This window comes from Rattus norvegicus, chromosome 20 (assembly GCF_036323735.1).
Source record: "Rattus norvegicus strain BN/NHsdMcwi chromosome 20, GRCr8, whole genome shotgun sequence".
In the NCBI taxonomy this organism is placed as follows: Eukaryota; Metazoa; Chordata; class Mammalia; order Rodentia; family Muridae; genus Rattus; species Rattus norvegicus.
This window is the reverse complement of record NC_086038.1, coordinates 24,795,272-24,813,536: the sequence shown is the minus strand read 5'-3', so window position 1 is coordinate 24,813,536 and position 18,265 is coordinate 24,795,272. Positions and strand designations below refer to the sequence as shown.

The 18,265-nt window shown below is 39.3% G+C and overlaps 1 protein-coding gene across 10 annotated transcripts in view; it reads left to right on the top strand.

Annotated features, from left to right (window-relative positions):
- The window catches only part of Ctnna3 (catenin alpha 3), a 1,585,684-nt gene that overhangs the window by 385,163 nt on the left and 1,182,256 nt on the right, over positions 1–18,265 (top strand). For 9 of the 10 annotated variants that reach the window (XR_010060727.1, NM_001426985.1, XM_039099277.2 and 6 more), the window contains exon 6: positions 8,810–9,073. Coding sequence is in view for 9 of the 10 variants with exons in the window: in NM_001426985.1 (NP_001413914.1) it covers positions 8,810–9,073 (264 nt within the window). In the remaining variant the exon portion in view is untranslated. Of the gene's footprint in view, positions 1–8,809; positions 9,074–9,164; positions 9,775–18,265 lie in introns of those variants that run through there. The other variant, XM_017601852.3, reaches the window with a different exon arrangement.

Here is an 18,265-nt window from a genome sequence, read left to right as displayed (position 1 = left end):
TATAGCCTGTTTCAGATGGGTCTTTAAAACAACTTTCTAAATTGGTTGTACCAATCAATGGCTTCAATAACATTTAGGATGGAGATAGGTGTAATTAAGTTTAACTTTCTGTGGCATTTTCATATACAAATTTGTATAAATTCTCTAGATTAAATGATATTTTTTACAATTTTGATTTTTTAGTAATAATAATTATTATAATAGTAATAACAGCAGTACATACCTGAATTTTCTGTTCCCCTTTGTAGTGTATCTTCCTCTGATTAATTTTTTTAAAGATTTCTTCTATTTTATGTGTATGAGTGATTTGCCTGTACCTATGACTTGGTGCCTGCAGGGGCCGGAAGGTGGTATTGGCTCCCTTGTACTGGAGTCACAAAGGGTTGTGAGCCATTATGTGGGTGCTGGGAATTGAACTGGAGTCTTCTAGAGGAATAGCCAGTGCTCTTAACCACTGAGCCATCTCTCCAGCCCAATCTCCGACTTAGTTTTAATTCATTGGTTTTTGTTTGTTTGTTTGTTTGTTTGTTTGTTTCTTCAACAAAGATGTGTTAAACTCATATGCCCTGTGTTGCTAGGTAAGAAGATTCAAAATAATAAATTATGTGACTTTCATTTAAGAGAGTTATAATGAACTAAAGACACCAATGTTAACAGATATTTTGATTTATTTCACTCAAATTTGTAAAACTACTTTCTTAATCTAGTATTTATAGATTTAGTAAAGAAGTCCATTAGGAAGTGACCAAGCTCATTCGTAATTTCCAGTTATTTTTTATGATGTATTCTCCAGCTGTAAATCTATTTTTAAAAAGGTAGACAGGCATTTTTTTTTAGCTTATACAATATAGAAGTCATTTTGACTTCCTAGATCGTTTCTTATAAGCATAAGTCACCTACAGTTTAATTCTTGTTCTGTACTTTGTTATTGCTTATTCTTTATCTTTTAAAATTTAAAATGTTTTGAAGTTCAGTATTTTCCGATACCCATTTTGGCAATTGAGACCCAGTCAGTGTTTGCCCTTTGGGGCTAGCACATAAGGTAATTTGATTGCCATCTCCAGGGAACCGTATTTGATCCCAAGTTCCCTTCATGCTGGCTGAAGGTGCCTCCACAGTAGTGTGACTCCCTAAAGAGGAGCTGGAGACGCATGGGTCCCTATTCCCAAACGTACGTCTTCATTCTGGAATGCATTTTCACTTACAATTTCACCCTGACCCTACATCTGATAACATCACAAAAGGATGCACTTCACCTTTTTTCTTACAAACACATTCTCTCCACTGTGTTCCCATCCCAGTGAAGGCTTTTCCGTGTTTACAATCACTGACACCCTTTTCTAGACCCGGCTAAATACCTTCTATTCCCAAAGCCTTAGTGCTTTTCCTTGGTAAATGTTGCATAGCTCCTCCCTGCTTCAGCCTGGTGATCCTGTCCAGCGCACCCATTGTTTCTCATGGCAACTGAACCTGTGCCTTGTCTCCCTGCCTGCAATGTCATTCAATGTGTATTCAAATGGCTTTTATCAAAGGCTTCTTCAAAGCACTCAGGGATCCTGTTGCTTTCAGGGTTCTTTGGCCTCACCAGCTGCATTTGTTACCCTCTTGCTCTGGTTTTCTCTGTAATGTCATGCCCAGTAGCCTGCACACTGCACTTCTCCCCTTTCTGTGCTTCAGGCTGTGGCCCGCCATGTTTTCTTTTGCTGACTGTTTTGTTCTACGCTGTTCACAGAACAGCTTATTCTCACTGTTTTAAGAGAAACCTTGTTACGAGCTCCTTCCTGTGTTTGCAACAGCTCAGATGAACCGCAGGACACTGTGCCAGGCAAGGACCATAGAAAGAAAAGGACAAATACATGATGGTCTCATTTCTGTATGTATTTGAGAGGGAGTCTGAATTGCAGAAGAGTGCTTTATGGTGGTTGCTAGGGGTAGGGCATGGAGAAAACGAGAATCAGCTAGGGGGTTCAAAGTAAGATTTATAAATTTGGATATCTAATTATAGTGATATGGTAATGAAAGCTGATAATAATGTTTTATATATTTAAAATTAACTACAAGAATAGACCTTAAGTATTCCTACAGCATACACACGTATGGCGATTAGATATGCTGAGAGTGATTCTAATGAGTTTAATCACAGAAATCACTCAATGTGTGTGTGTATTTGTGCATATGTGTGTATCATCTTGTAGACCCTGAATATATGCTAATTTATCAATTATGCCTCCAAAATCTCCCTCAAATATTTACTTTAACCCCCTTAAGCTGAGAATTTTCCTTTGTGCTCTAACTTTATTTTAGTTTCTATATAATTTTATATTTGAACTTATTTTGTGTGTATAAACGCTTGTCTACATGTATGTCTATCTATCATCTGCATGCAGTGATCCCAGAAGCCAGAAGAAGGCATCTAATCCCCTACCACAGGAATTACAGGTTGTGAGCCACCATGGCAGTGCTGGGAACTGAACCCAGGTCCTCTGCAAGACCAACAAGTGTTCCTAGGAGCTGAGCTATCTCTCCAGTTCCCTTGTCTATGCTTTGGTCTGAGAACTTCTTCCTCACATTCCCTGTACTTAACATAAGGCTTGATGTACAATACAGGCTCAGCAATTGTTGGTTGAATGGGTGAATTAACCGATAGCTTAGAGCCTCCTGTTTTTCTATAATGTACTCTTTGAAACGTCTACATATACTTCCTTTTTCTTGCTGGGGTTGTAATTCACATGTTGCTTTCTCTGCCCACTTGTGTAGATGTGTAAGTTCTTCTCCTACTTTTAAAATCCCATCTGGGAGCTGCTCCATCAGCTGGAAGCATTTGATGTTGTCTTAGCTTGGAAACTCGTGTGTGTGTGTGTGTGTGTGTGTGTGTGTGTGTGTGTGTGTGTGTGCTTTTCTTCTGGCACATTTAAAAAATATGTGAAACAAGTCTCAGTCCTTGAGGATGCAAATTCTATATTCCTTTCTTACCTAGGGACACCTCCAATTGACCTTGATATTGAGTAAATATCTGGTTTCGCATTAGGATAAGTAGAAAACCTATGAATCCCATAGTATCATTGGTTAAAGTAATTACAAGCACCTATAGTAACCTTTAATTTAGAAGGATGATCACCATTTATCCCAAAGAACATTTGGCACATTAAGCGTATAATGTGCAATGTCATTTGTGAGCAATGCTTGTCTCTTCTCAAATGTTCTCTAAGCTCCCTATCCTGCCCCCTTCTATATACTGTCATAATGTATAATTTTGCTGTGCTTACTGATCCTGTCCTTCCTTGCAGGTTTCAGAGGCTTGATATTTGGGGTACTGGTACTCATTAAGGATTCTGTCATTGCCTTAGGAAGGGATGACGAGGCATATGTTCAAAATCCAAAACACGTTTGTACTTAAAAAAAAAAACCCTCAAAGTCCTTATGGCATTAAAGGGCTTATTCTAAGATATTCCTAGCCATCACCAAAGCAAAGGAAATGATATTTTTAAACTTTAACCTTCTTTGTGATAACTTAGGTACACTATTTCCCACCTGAATCCTGACAATGTCATTCTAAATAAAGAGTCATGCACAGACTGCTTTAGAGGGACTTATATAACATGTGTTCTGCTTACACTGCCTCAGTCTTCCGTGACCCTTCCTGAGCATTAGTGCTTTTGTATTTCCCACAAGGGGCTGTGCATTCCTAATATTCATTATGTCCTTTACGTGATTTACATCTTTATGTGTTCTGCAATCTGATTTATTTTGGTAAGTGCTGTTATAAACCAGGGATATGAAAATCACCAAAAAACATCGCGGGAGAAAAACTGCATAGCATTTTTTGATAAAATGTAAGGGATGGTGCATTATTTTTTTCTAAGATTATTTACTGCTTTTCATGTACAACCTAGTTCTTACATCCAAGTGCCTTCTAAGATCAGATGAGACTGTCGTGCTCGGAGTTGCATGGCCTCAGGTTGTCGTCCATCTCTGCTGTTCTTGCATTGTCTTGGAAGAGGGCTGGCAGAGTATCTTTATCTCTGTTTCCACAAATGGGAAAGCAGATACAAAAGAATGGTGACTTACCTGAATCGGAGTCCCGACTTCAGAGCCCAAACAAAGACCCAGAGAAGATGTGGGGGAAATCACAGAGGGCCAAGGCAACCACACATTGTCTCTTCTTGGTTCATTAAGGAGGTTAACAGTTGCTCTAACTGTCCTCCCTACACTTTGGAAAGAACTTAATCTCTAAAGGCTGCGTGCAGCAGGCAGCAGCAGAGAGCTTTTGTTTCAGAAGGGAAGGAACTAGACTAGCACTAGCCATTTATTAACCCTAGTAGCATCGTCCCAGGCAAGGAGAGTGTTGTGGAAAACACACACACACACACACACACAGACACACACACACAGACACACACAGACACACATACACAGACACACATAGACACACACAGACACACACACACACAGACACACGCACACACGCACACACACACACACACACGCACGTTAGTGTTTGTAAATGCAGACCTAAGTTTAGATCTCTGTTTTTTCACCAATCTCTTCCTCTTGCATTAAGTATGTACTCAATTACACAGGGCTCCTAATGACAACTTCACCCAAAAGTGTGGTGCTCACTGAGAGGCTAAATAGAAGTACTTTATAGGTGGTGTGATGTATAAATCCAGAGTCTATTCTTGTGTAACAAAGAAAATCCTTCAGGAACAGGGTAGAATGTAACACTGTTAGGATGAGGGCTTCCTAACGGGCTATAAAAGACAAAATGTATCCATTTTGTTCTGTGCTTTCCCTAAAGATACTTAGTGTTTTGATGCCTCAGCCTTTTTATTTTGAAAAAAAAAAACCTGAGATAATAATTATATTTATTAAATTTTCATAAATTTTACACATATGACATACATGAACTAGTATAAATCTTCATACCCCTTGATAACTTTTTCTAAGAAAAATTGTGAGTAATAATGTGTTTGTTTTAAAGAAAAGCATGCCAGTATAGAGAATTCCTTTCTCCTATATTTCTTCATTATCTTAACATTTGGCCCAACAAAGAGATCACCTTGATATGTCACTATTAACTACTACTAGTGGCCTCTATTTAGACTCACCAGGCTTCTATAAATACCTTTATTCTGTTCTACAATCCAGTCTAGAGAGTGGCATTGCATGTAATTGTCACGTGTCCCCATTCTGCTCTAGTCTATGACAGTTTAGTAGTTTTCCTTATTTTGCACACTTGCATGGTTTTCTTGAATAGTGCCCATGTAGCATGGTGGATGCTTCCCAGGCTGCTCCTGTGTTCTGTTTCTTGTTATTGTATAAGGCTTCCGGCTTCCTAGAGAATACCCCAGAAGTGACGCCTTTTAGTGTCATAATGGATTCCTGTGATGTCACCGATGACACCGATGTCAGCCTTCATCACTTGGTTAAGGCAATGCTTGACAGATTTTTTCCCCACTGCATCTTAAGCAGTTTTAGTCCGCCATCATTTATGTACGCGCTTCCCCTACTCTGTGATACTTTACAATGAGGATTACTTCAAATTGCCATCCACAGACACATCCTTGCATACCGTTTGCACTAAAGCACTTTCCTATTCCAGGTGTTATTATATTTTACTTTTAATTTCATTCATATTTTTATGATCAGAAACTGACTTGTTTCTGTTTGCCTAGTTTATTGTCTATGTTTCCTTTTTTTTAAAATAAAGAACACTTTTTTTTTTTGGTTCTTTTTTTTGGAGCTGGGGACTGAACCCAGGGCCTTGCACTTCCTAGGCAAGCGCTCTACCACTGAGCTAAATCCCCAACCCCCCCCCCTTTTTTTTAAAGATTCATTCATTTTATGTATACGAGTACAGGCACACAAGAAGAGGGCATCAGTTCCCATTACAGATGGTTGTGAGCCACCATGTGGTTGCTGGGATTTGAACTCAGGACCTCTGGAAGAGCAATCAGTGCTCTTAACCACTGAGCCATTTCTCCAGCTCCCATAAAGAACACTTTTAATCTTAATTCTTCTATACAAGAAGAGATAAGTATTGATGATATATATTCTACCATATAGTAAATTTATATAATTGAATCAGACAAAATATTGTACAGATACTTCAAATTTACCAACATTTTCATAATATTTTTCTTATCTTAAAGTTTGTGAAACAGGAAATCAAAGTATGCCACTGATATTTGGTTGTTTTTATTTAATTCTAGACGTACAACTTTGCCACAAAGTTTACCTCATTTTCATATGAGGCCTGCACAGAGCTAACAATAATGCCAAAAAAAGAGTTACAGCACTTTGTTTGTAAATCAAAGTCCCTGAATCTCCTGGATGCCATTCTATGGCTACACACCGAAAATGGGCATGGTACAGTTGTTACTCGTAGTTCGTACCAAATGGCATCAGACTGTAGGCATCTTTTTGCATCTTCCCTTCTGGAACACCAGATGGTATTACTAAGGTCTGTAGATGGGAAAATACTAAACCCACAGGGTCATATATTTGTAACTAGGCTGTATGGACTTATGTTACATGATTAAATTATTATCTATTCCTGAAAGAGGCATGACTCATCTAGATAACTATTTCAATAGTCAAGTTTCAGATATGTTTAAGTTTCTTAACTGCAGCTATTCTGATCTTAGAATTTACTGATACCAATTTATGATTACAGAAAGGCGCTCATAAATCCCTTTAGCTCGGAATTTCCCTTCTTATTGATATATACAAGTAAAGTTTATTGATGACCATTCAGTTCATCAAATGAAGACAGTGATAATGTTAGAAGAAAAGATGGTTCCAAGTCAAGAGAGAGGAGTAGAAAGCATTCTGGTTATAAAGGAGATGACGACAGATGTCAGAACAGTGCCAAGAGATGCTTGGAAAACCCTAGCAGACACCCTGAATATTCTAGAGAATCAAAGAGAAGTCAGGACTAGTGGAGAGAAAGGTCTCTAACAAAACAAAAATAATTCTAATGACAACTGAACATTCCTTACATGCAATCCAAAGTCTTTTTTACATTGATGGATTTTATAGAGAAGTCTTGTATAAAGTACCTGTAAATTTTAAAGATGTTTTCTTTTTGATGTGTCTTATAATTGATATATGTCAAGATCCTTTGAGTAAAATTATAAAGAAAAGAGATTCAGCAAAGGGGTACGTCTTATGTTTTGTGAATAAAAGGAGCAAATGTTAAAAAAAAAACAACAAAAACAAACAAGCAAACAAACAAACAAAAGAACACTTTCTATAAGTTTCCTAACCCCTAACGTGAACTTCAGGCAATCAAGTGTCTGGCGGGATTGCACACTTCTGCACTCCTGTACTCTAACCCAAGAACTAGCATATGAAGAAATATCAAAGAAAGAAAAATAGGCAACTGGTTTATTAGCATTTATGAAATAGAAAAAGGTAGTTGAAATAGAAAAAGGCGAAAAGTTTAATTTAGTGTTTTTATTTCACCTGGTTTGTTTTAATGAAAAGTTAGATGCAAATATCAATATCCCTGGGAAATAGGTTAGCAGAATATTAGTAACTCAAGCTGCCTGATAATGCGCTTAGTAATGTGTCAGGGTTTTTCGTGACTTACATGGTTGCAATGATTAGCTTTAATTATCCCTCTGGGAAGAGAGCCTCAATGAGGGTGTGTCTGTCTAGGCCAGCCTGTGGGCAAGTCTGTGGGAGTTGGCTTGATTATGTTAGTTATGGCAGAGAGGCCACCCATTGTGAAGGGCACCATTCCCTAGAGAAACCATTTCTACTGAAAGAGCGTACCCCAAAACGGGGAGCCGCGTCTCTCACTCCGATCGCGGGGTGGGGTGCCCCCAGGAATCACGAGGAGCCATTCTTGATGTAACAGCAAGAGGTAGCTTTATTAACGAGATCCCACGTCTTAGCGGGATCCCGGGTCGACACGTATCTCACACAGGAGACAGAGGAATCGACCCCGAGCTTCCAAACTCGGGGGTTTTTATAGGGGAGGTAAGGGGCATTCACGCGGTTACACATGATTGGTCAATTCAAAAGGTGCATGGTTACTTTCGGCGCGAAATGACATCAGCAAGGAGTATGTGTTATCTAGCAGCTCGGCAGGCAGGTAGGGTGGCTCATCTCACTCAGGGGAGTGAAGGAAGGGGAGGGGGTGGCTACGGATGATCAATGTCCTTGGGGCTGATAGCTGGTTTGGCAAGTCCTATCTCTGGCTCTCCCTCAGGCACGTCCCGCCCTGCACATCGGGACTCTGACAATGAGCAACCTTATGAAACTCTAGTTCTGCACATTCAGGCTCTGACAATGAGTAACCTTTATGAAACTCTAGTTCTACACTACCTCCCAGAGAGTGGGGGAAGTGAGTCCAGTGCTGGCATGCATGCATTAGTTCGGCCCTGTCTGCTTTGGACCATGACGTCATGTGAGCATTAGCTTCTGTTGCCTTGACTTCCCTGTGATGATGGACAGACACCTGACACTTTGAGCTCAGTGAGCAACGTTTTCCCCTTTGCTTTTGTCAAGAGTATTTTATCTCAGCAATAGGAATGGAAACTAAGATAACGCGTATATGGCTGACCAGGGACACCTCTCCACCATCGTGGCCTTTACCTATGATCGACCTCCTGTTTCCTAATGCAGAACGTGAGAACCTTAAGGACAGTAGAGATTCCAATGCCCTTGATTAACTCCATCCAACTGCTTCCTGCCTACTGTCTTTTGATTCATCCCATCCCATTAGCCCCAAGGGAGCATCCACCTAATATGTCTTTCTTCTATAACCAGTAGTAAGAATTTTTTTAAAAAATCTTTTCAGGACTTGAAATCTCCAAGCCAGAGGGATGAAATCGCAGGGGCCCGGGCCACCTTGAAGGAGAACTCCCCGCTCCTGCATTCGATTTGTTCTGCCTGTTTGGAACATTCCGATGTTGCTTCTCTCAAAGCCAGTAAGGACACCGTCTGCGAAGAGATCCAGAATGCTCTTGATGTAATTTCAAATGCTTCCCAAGGCATCCAGAATGTGCCAGCATCTCTTGAACCGCAGGCAGCAACACTGGGAAGTGCTCTTGATGAGCTGGAGGTAAGTAGAGAGAGCCAAGAGTGTGACTAAATATCTCAGTACAAGTAAGCAGACACAGATGCTCAGTTCCTATGGAGGAGTCTGGAGAACTTTTATCATTAATCAGTCTCAATGACCTTCCTGGCTCTTCCAATGAATTGAAGAACTGCAAGATTTCCTATCAGTGTGCTTTAACACTCCTCTGCTTAAGAAGCCGTTATGTTGGATTCTAGGGAAGACTTTATTTTACATAGACCACCATCTAAAGTGTAGGATCCATTTACTACACAGTACTTATTATTGGCACCATTCTATGTGCTTGGGAATACATCTGGTCAGTGTCTTTCTCAAGGGTTTAATTTTAGCAAGAACCCATAGGCAAAAGCCGTTATACATAAGCAACTAGCATAGCGTATCATAAAAGGGTAAGGTAAGTTCAAAGATATGAGGAGTTTAAGTCAGGATCAGATGGAGATCTAGAACACAGGCTCAAGCTACTTACCCTGTGTTTGTGACAGCATAGAAGCCAGGAACCTGGTGGAGTCATCAAGGGGGAAAGTTCACAGCTCAGGTAAAGAGCCAATGGGATCCAGCTAGACCAGCCTGTGCCAGTTCTTCCTCTGAACAACTGGGACTCTTTGCAAGGCTTTTTAACACACTGAGACTTATGTCTTAAAGGAATGATGCTAGCACCACAGGAGCACAAACTAGATGCAAATAAGGTGAGAAGTTGGGAACCAGGCGGGAGGCTATAGTCGGAACCCGGTTACCTTATGAGCATCACCCTACGGTGTCTCATGTGGTCATGCCAGCAGCAGCAATGCTCAGTTGTATAGGTATTAGTCAGCTAGAAAATGATAGAATGGACATGTGGGGCATTAGCAAAGGGGAGGAGTCACAGCAAATGCTGCATGCTGAGTCCCTTAGCAACACAGAGTGGAGTTTATGGTCTGTGATGCTATTAGGAATTAATATCTGGGAGGCAAAGAGATAGGATGAAGTTGGCCTGGAAGACACACCTACAGAGCTTGGGTCAACCAACTGTTGGTACCTAGAAGGCATTGGCTTTCATAGTGTGCCTTACTAGGTTGAAATGTACAGGCCTTTGTGTCTTTCAGTTGTTGAATGTAGGTCATCTTCCTGGGGAAGATCATGAACTCTGGGTTCAGGAGGATTGCTCTGTGTAGGTGAGGATAGACATGTTCACAATTTGATAGTAAGTCCTACTTGGAAGTGTGTGTGTGTAAGGTAGCTATCATACATCTTGAATCGAATAGATAGTTAATTTTAAATTTTTAATCCAGTAACTAGATAGAAGAGGTTTTCATTAAACATAGGAAGGCTGTAGGCAAAACTGGCCAAAAGATCAGAAACTCAATTTTGAACAAGTCGAGTTATTTATTAGGTCTTCAAATATGATGTTAAAGAGCTCTGGTTACCTAGCCCAACAAGGAGCTCCTTAGGGAGAGGTAACATAGTGTGGTGCTTCATTCCTTGATCTATAATCCAGCTGTGGCATTTGCTACATTTGTATCCTTGGGAACAACACTTATAGACCTAAATGTTCTTATTTATAGGAGGCCAGTAACAATGCCATAGCGTCATCAGGTTAAATGAATTAATAATGCAGGTTTGATTGTTTAGAGCAATGCATAGTAAAAACCCAGTCTTAGCATCGTTAAAGGGACTATTTGGAAGCAGATTTTTCCATGATGAAAAAATATCTATTATTAAAGTTACTAAAGTTTTACTGATAACCAAAAAACCCACCCAACTCCACAACTTATGCAATACCCACACAGTTTTTATCATGATTATAGTAAGTTTATTAGATAATTAATAATTTCAAGTTTAAAATAGCTTGCTTTCCCTTTAATTAAATGTCTTTAAACACGCTCTCTATTTCTAATCCAATATTATCAGCTGCCAGATTATTATATGAAGTATAATGTTAGACCCATGTGAAATTGCATAAAATACCCAGTCATATGCAGAACTTAGGGACTTATTTTATGATCAGGTAAAAAATAAAAAAGAATGGAAATAATTCCCATGGCCCAATGTTCCTTCCCTGTGATGAATGCACAATAACCTTGTTATTATATGCATATCTTGATGTCTTATCTTTATAAGATCTAATTTTTTTAAGGCCAGTCATAGACATTAGAAGAAAGCAGCTAGATACCAGTGAAGTGTTAAACCCTAAGTCAATAAAATATAAAACCTGAAAACCAAAATAAATGGGAAACTTGATCATAGCTTGAAAATCTTTGAGGAGCTGATCAATTATTTTCTACTAGGCGAGGGAAACATTTCACCTCCAGTCAGCTCATGAATTCACCGGGGGAGGACGTCATGGGAAATCCCAGTCTTGTGGGTCCTGTTTTTGTCCCTTCCAAACACCATCCTTTCCAAATTCCTATCTGCATTCTTTTGACATCTTGTCTCTCTGGTCACCTAATATCCTCGATGCTAGCCTCGGGAAAGCAGTCTGTAGGTCACACACCTGCTCTCACAGGCATTTTCCCTTAGCAACCAGGAGCCTTGGCCGGAAGAATCCCTGCTGCGAGCCAGCTTTGGGATCTCTCTGATTCCTGCTCTGGTCGCCTGCTCCTGCAGCTTTCTCCGCCTTGGAGGTCAGACTGCTTCAACCAATGGACTTTGGTGCGGACTAGGGAAAGTAGAGTCGGAGGCCTTCAGCCTCAATTGGGGTGTTTTAAAGTTCCCATGTTCCATCACTGGTCCCCCACACCAGTGCTTGGGTTTATAAGGACCTAGACCCTGTGTGATTTTTCTGCTTAGAAGGGTTGCTTCCTTAGCATCCTTCAAAATTACGGAATAATGGGGGGAAAACCCTGTTGAATAAGGGCTGGGTTTCCCTTGCAACACAGTAGCTTGAGCTGTCTGCTTTGATGTGCAACTTTGTAGAGTTCAGCTCTGGGGACAAGCTGGCAAGCTTACCCTCTGTGGGGCTCAGGGGATCTGCAGACAAACGGTAATTTGGTATGCGTCCTAGGCTGGCCATGCAGGGGCGTTGGTTTTAGTATGCTGCAGCAGTGGCCATAGAGAATCACTGATCCAGTGGCCTTGCTGTCTAATAGCTAGAAAGGGGTTTTTAGAGAGAGCCACAGTTGAATTTTTTTAAAAAACATTTTGTTGTAGACAATGAAAAGGTAGTCTACCCTCTTCAGGTCTATTTTCCTTCCAGACAATTGCATCCAAAAGAAAGTAGTTGTAGTCCACTCCCCTGTTAAAATAAAAATGGAGAGGCTACTTATGTTTTTCTTAAATACATACAAAATTTATATAGAATACCTTCTATGAAAATGATTAAGAATCTGTAGATATTACTTGGCAGGTACCATTGTATATAAAAATCTCATCCTTTGGGGTTGAGTTTTTTTTTTTAATTTTCTCCAAATAAACCCAAGTTTTAAAAATAAAATAATAATATATTTCTGGTTGACTAAAGTTTTTTCAAGATTTATTTTTATGTATTTATGTTTTCAGTACACATTTTATTTAGCTGTGTGTGCATGTGCATGTGTATATGTGTGTATGTGTGTGCTTGAGGGGGCACACATGTATGTGTGCATGAATAGAAGCCAGAAGAGAGCACCAGGTATCTTTCTCTATCATTCTTCACCTATTCCTTTCAGGTAGGAGCTTTCCTCAAACCTTGAACTCTTATTTTCATGGCTAGAGTTGAAATCAGTAACCCTCATTGATTTTCTTGTCTCTGTTCCCATCGTGGCCCGGGATACTGGTGCGTGTTAGATGCCTGGCTTGATAAGTAGGTGCTAGGATTTGAACTCTGGTCCTCATACTACACAGCCAGGCCATTTCTCCAGCTAAACACCTTGCATGAATGATTCACTTGGTTGTTACATTGTCACTATTGAAAATTTAATTTTTTATTTACTGAAAAAAAATTGGGACCTAAGTTGTATCTATTGCAAATCAGGAAGCTAGTGGATAAGAACAGGCAGGGTGTGTGTCTAGTCTCTCTGATTCCAGAAGAATTTGTGACTCTGTGCTTCTTGAGTTTTTCTTGCTAGCACTTAACAGACTCAATTAAAATTTGGTGTAACATATGATAAGGTTCTTAGTTTATATGACTCATCAAAGAAGTTATAAATGTAACCAAGTTTTTCTGATGGATTAAACACTGCCCAAGGATCATTAAGTAAAAATGGTCTGTACTTGGGAAGTGCTTCTTGTAATGGAGGGGAACTTTCCAGAGGACTGGGCAGGTGGAATTGTAAAATGCATTTTCCAAAGTGTTAAACAGATTTGTTTCCAGAGATGTTCCCACAAAAGACCTCATTTATCCCCAAAGTTTTCCAAGTCCAAGCTCCACTGGAACACTTTTTTTCCTTTAATCTCACTTTAGTTGGAGGCTACAGTGATCGGCAAGCCATAGGAGAGGTTGGAGAGGAGAGCACATGGAGAAGAGCCTTTTCAAGAATGGAAGGACTCTTAAGACCCATTTACTTCTGAACAAGCAGGCAGAAGACCTAAAATACATCCCCAAGATCCCAATACCTTCTTAACAACTTCTGAGTTTTAGCGCAGTCAAAGACAGGGCTTCCGAACAAAACGCCTGAAAATAAGTACATCCAAGTTAGAAATAATTGCCAAAGCTGCCTGAACTAGATAAAACAGAATTTATTGAACATTTAACCTTTTAACAATAATTTTGTGAGTTAAATGGCTGTACTTTATATTATTTACAGGGAGCTATATTGGTAGAGGATCTGGAATAACCTTTGCTCTATTTTGCTCCTGCAAATATACTACTATGAAATAAATGGATGTAGTAAATACTCAGCCGGGAGCCGGAGTCATTAAATGTTTATAGTGCGAAAATGTATCAGAACACTTTCTTAAAGCTACCAAGCTAAAACTTCTGCTAAATCTTTTATTCTGGGCCATGGCTGGTTGTGGGTATGGAACTTGAGATTTATCAGTGAAGAAAGAATAGAAATTGAATTAGAACGCTGTACTGTAAATTGATTATTTATTGGAAAGGCTACTATGAACTGTAGTGTTGCTTCTGTGTTTATGACTGAATGAGAGTCAAGAAGTGTCACATTGCAAATGAACAGAATTTTGAAAAATGTCATTAAACAGAAACCTTTGCCAGTGAGAGTTGCATCAAAAACTTGACACAAATGCCCTCTGGTAGAAGGAAAAAGCACTTGTGGAATTACATTTGGGTGCATCTTTTAAGGTGATGCTATCAAAGGCTATGTGTGTACTTACTCATTTTCAGAGATGCTCTATTTTCTATTTATATATTATTTTATATATAGTTTACATTCTTTTTATTGATATTTTCAAATATATCTATATGTAATGTGTCTTGCTCAAAATTTTTTACTTCTTTTTCTTTTCTTTTATTGAATTTTTTACTTACATTTTAAGTGTCATCCCCTTTCGCGGTTTTCCCTCCAGAAACCCACTCTCCCATCAGCCCCCCTGCTATAAGGGTGCTCTCTCACTCACCTACTACTCCCTCCCACCTCCCTACACTGGGCATCGAGCCTTCCCAGGACCAAGGGCCTCCCCTCCCATTGATGCCCAACAAGGCCATCCTCTGCTACATATGCAGCTGGAGTCATGGGTCCTTCCCTCTGTTCCCTAGGAACTCTGGGGTGGGGTGGGGTCTGGTTGGGTGATCTTGCTGTTCTTCCTATGGGGTTGCAAACCCCTTCAGCTCCTTCAGTCCTTTCTCCAACTCCTCCATTGGGGACCCTGTTCTTAGTTCAATGGTTGGCTGTGAGCATCCACCTCTGTATTTGTCAAGCTCAGGGAGAGACTCTCAGGAGACAGCTATATCAGGTTCCTGTCAGCAAGCACTTCCTGGCATCTGCAGTACTGTCTGGGTTTGGTGTCTGTATATGGGATGGATCCCTAGCTGGGGCAGTCTCTGGATGGCTGATACAATTTGTGAATTGTATCTTGGGTATTCTGAACTTTTGGTCTAAGATCTGCTTATCAGTGAGTGCATATCATGTGTGCTCTTTTGTGATTGGGTTACCTCACTCAGGATGATATTTTCTAGTTCCATCCATTTGCCTATGAATTTCATGAAGTAATTGTTTTTGGTAGCTGAATAGTGCACCATTGTGTAAATGTACCACATTTTCTGAATCCATTCCTCTGTTGAAGGACATCTGGGTTCTTTCCAGCTTCTGGCTATTATAAATAAGACTGATATGAACATAGTGGAGCATGTTCCTTGTTATATTTTGAAGCATTTTTCAGGTATATGCTCAGGAATAATATAGCTGGGTCCTCAGGTAGCACTATGTCCATTTTTTTGAGGAACGTCCAGATTGATTTCCAGAATGGTTGTACCAGTCTGCAATCCCACCAACAATGGAGGAGTGTTCCTCTTTCTCCACATCCTCACCGGCATCTGCTATCATCTGAGTTTTTGATCTTAGCCATTCTGACTGGTGTGAGGTGAAATCTCAGGGATGTTTTGATTTGCATTTCCCTAATGACTAAGGACTTCGAACATTTCTTTTGGTGTTTCTCAGCCATTCGATATTCCTCAGTTGAGAATTCTTTGTTTAGTTCTGTACCCCATTTTTTAATAGGATTATTTGGTTCTCTGGAGTCTTAACTTCTTGGGTTCTTTGTATATATTGGATATTAGCCCTCTATTGGAAGTAGGATTGGTAAAGATCTTTTCTCAATCTGCTGTTTGCTGTTTTGTCCTAATGACAGTGTCCTTTGCTTTAGAGAAGCTTTGCAGTTTTATGAAGTCCCATTTGTTGATCCTTGATCTTAGAATATAAGCCATTGTTGTTCTGTTCAGGAATTTTCCCCCGTGCCGATGTGTTCGAGGCTCTTCCCCACATTCTCTTCTGCTAGTTTCAGTGTATCTTGTTTCATGTGGAGATCCAACATCCACTTTGACTTGAGATTTGTACAAGGCACTAAGAATGGGTTGATCTGCATTCTTCTACATGCTGACCTCCAGTTGAACCAGCACTATTTGTTGAAAATGCTATCTTTTCCCCCACTGGCTGGTTTTAGCTCCTTTGTCAAAGATCAAGTGACCATAGGTGTGTGGGTTCATTTCTGGTCTTCAATTCTGTTCCACTGATCTACCTGCCTGTCTCTGTACAAATACCATAAAGTTTTTAATCACTATTGCTCTGTAATACAGCTTGAGGTCAGGAATTGTGATTTCCCTCAGAAGTTCTTTTATTGTTGGGATAGTTTTTGCTATCCTGAGTTTTCTTTTGCTATTCCAAATGAATTTGCAAATTGTTCTTTCTAAAAATTTGCTGGAATTTTGATGGGGATTGCATTGAATCTGTAAATTGCTTTTGGCAAGATGGCCATTTTTACTATATTAATCCTGTCAATCTATGAGCATGGGACATCTTTCCATCTTTTGAGATCTCCTTCAATTTTTTTCTTCAGAGACTTGAAGTTCTTGTCATATGAATCTTTTACTTGCTTGGTTAGAGTCACCCTGGGGTATTTTATATTATTTGTGACTATTGTGAAGGGTGTTGTTTCCCTAATTTCTTTCTCAGCCTGTTTATCCTTTGAGTACAAGAAGGCTACTGATTTATCTGAGTTAATTTTATATCCAGCCACTTTGCTGTAGTTGTTTATCAGCTGTAGGAGTTCTCTGATGGAATTTTTGGGGCCACTTAAATATACTATCACATCATCTGCAAATAGTGTTATTTTGACTTCTTTTCCAATTTGTATCCCTTTGACCTCTTTTTGTTGTCCAATTGTTCTAGCTAAGACCTCAAGTACTATAATGAATAAGTAGGGAGAGAGTGGGCATCCTTGTCTTGTCCCTGATTTTAGTGGGTCAATCAGGTTTCTCTCCATTTAGCTTAATGTTGGCTACCAATTTGCTGTATATTTCTTTTACTATGTTTAGGTATGGGTCTTGAATTCCTGATATTTCCAATACTTTTATTATGAAGGGGTGTTGAAATTTGTTACATGCTTTCTCAGCATCTAATGAGACGATCATGTGTTTTTTTTTCTTTTAGTTTATTGATAGATTTCCATATATTGAACCAACCCTGCATCCCTGGGAATGATAGATGATCATTTTGATGTATTCTTGGATTCGACTTGCAAGAATATTATTGAGTATTTTTGTGTTGATATTCATAAGAAAAATTGGTCTGAAGTTCTCTTTCTTTGTTGGGTCTTTGTGTTGTTTATGTATGAGTGTAATTGTGGCTTCATGGAATGAACTGGGTAGTTTTCCTTTCGTTTCTTTTTTTTTTTTGGAATAGCTTGGAGAGTATTGGTATGAGGTCTTCTATGAAGGTCTGATAGAATTCTGCACTAACCCATCTGATCCTGTCTTCTTTTTTTTTTTTTTTTTTTTGCTGGGAGATTTTTAATGACTGGTTCTGTTTCTTTAGGAGTTATGGGGTTGTTTAGATGGTTTATCTGTTCCTGATTTAACTTCGGTACCTGATATCTGTCTAGAAAATTGTCTATTTCCTCCAGATTTTCAAGTTTTGTTAAGTATAGGCTTTTGTAGTAGGATCTGATGATTTTTTGAATTTCCTCAGATTCTGTTGTTATGTCTCCCTTTTCATTTCTGATTTTGTTAATTTTGTTAATTTGGATACACTCTCTGTGCCCTCTTGTTAATCTGGCTAAGTGTCTATCTATCTTGTTGATTTTTATCACGTAACCAGCTCCTGGTTTGTTGATTTTTTTTATAGTTCTTTTTCTTTCTACTTGGTTGATTTCAGCCCTGCGTATTTTCTGCCATCTACTCCTGTTGGGTGTATTTGCATCTTTTTATTCTAGAGCTTTTAGGTGTGCTGTCAAGCTGCTAATATATGCTCTTTCCAGTTTCTTTTTGGAGGCATTCAGAGCTGACTTTTGCTTTTAGCACTGCTTCCATTCTGTTTCTTAAGTTTGGGTATGTTGTGCCTTCATTATCATTAAAATTTAAAAAGTCCATTGATATTGAGACCAATTGATACGGACCAATGATTGTTGTTTCCTATTATTTTTGTTGTTAAAGGTGGAATTATGTTTGTGTGGCCACCTTCTTTTGGGTTAGTTGAAGATTACTTTCTTGTTTTTTCTAGGGTGTAGTTTTCCTCCGTGTGTTGGAGCTTTCCATCTATTATCGTTTGTAGGGCTAGATTTGTGGAAGAATATTATGTAAATTTGGTTTTGTCTTGGAATATCTTGGTT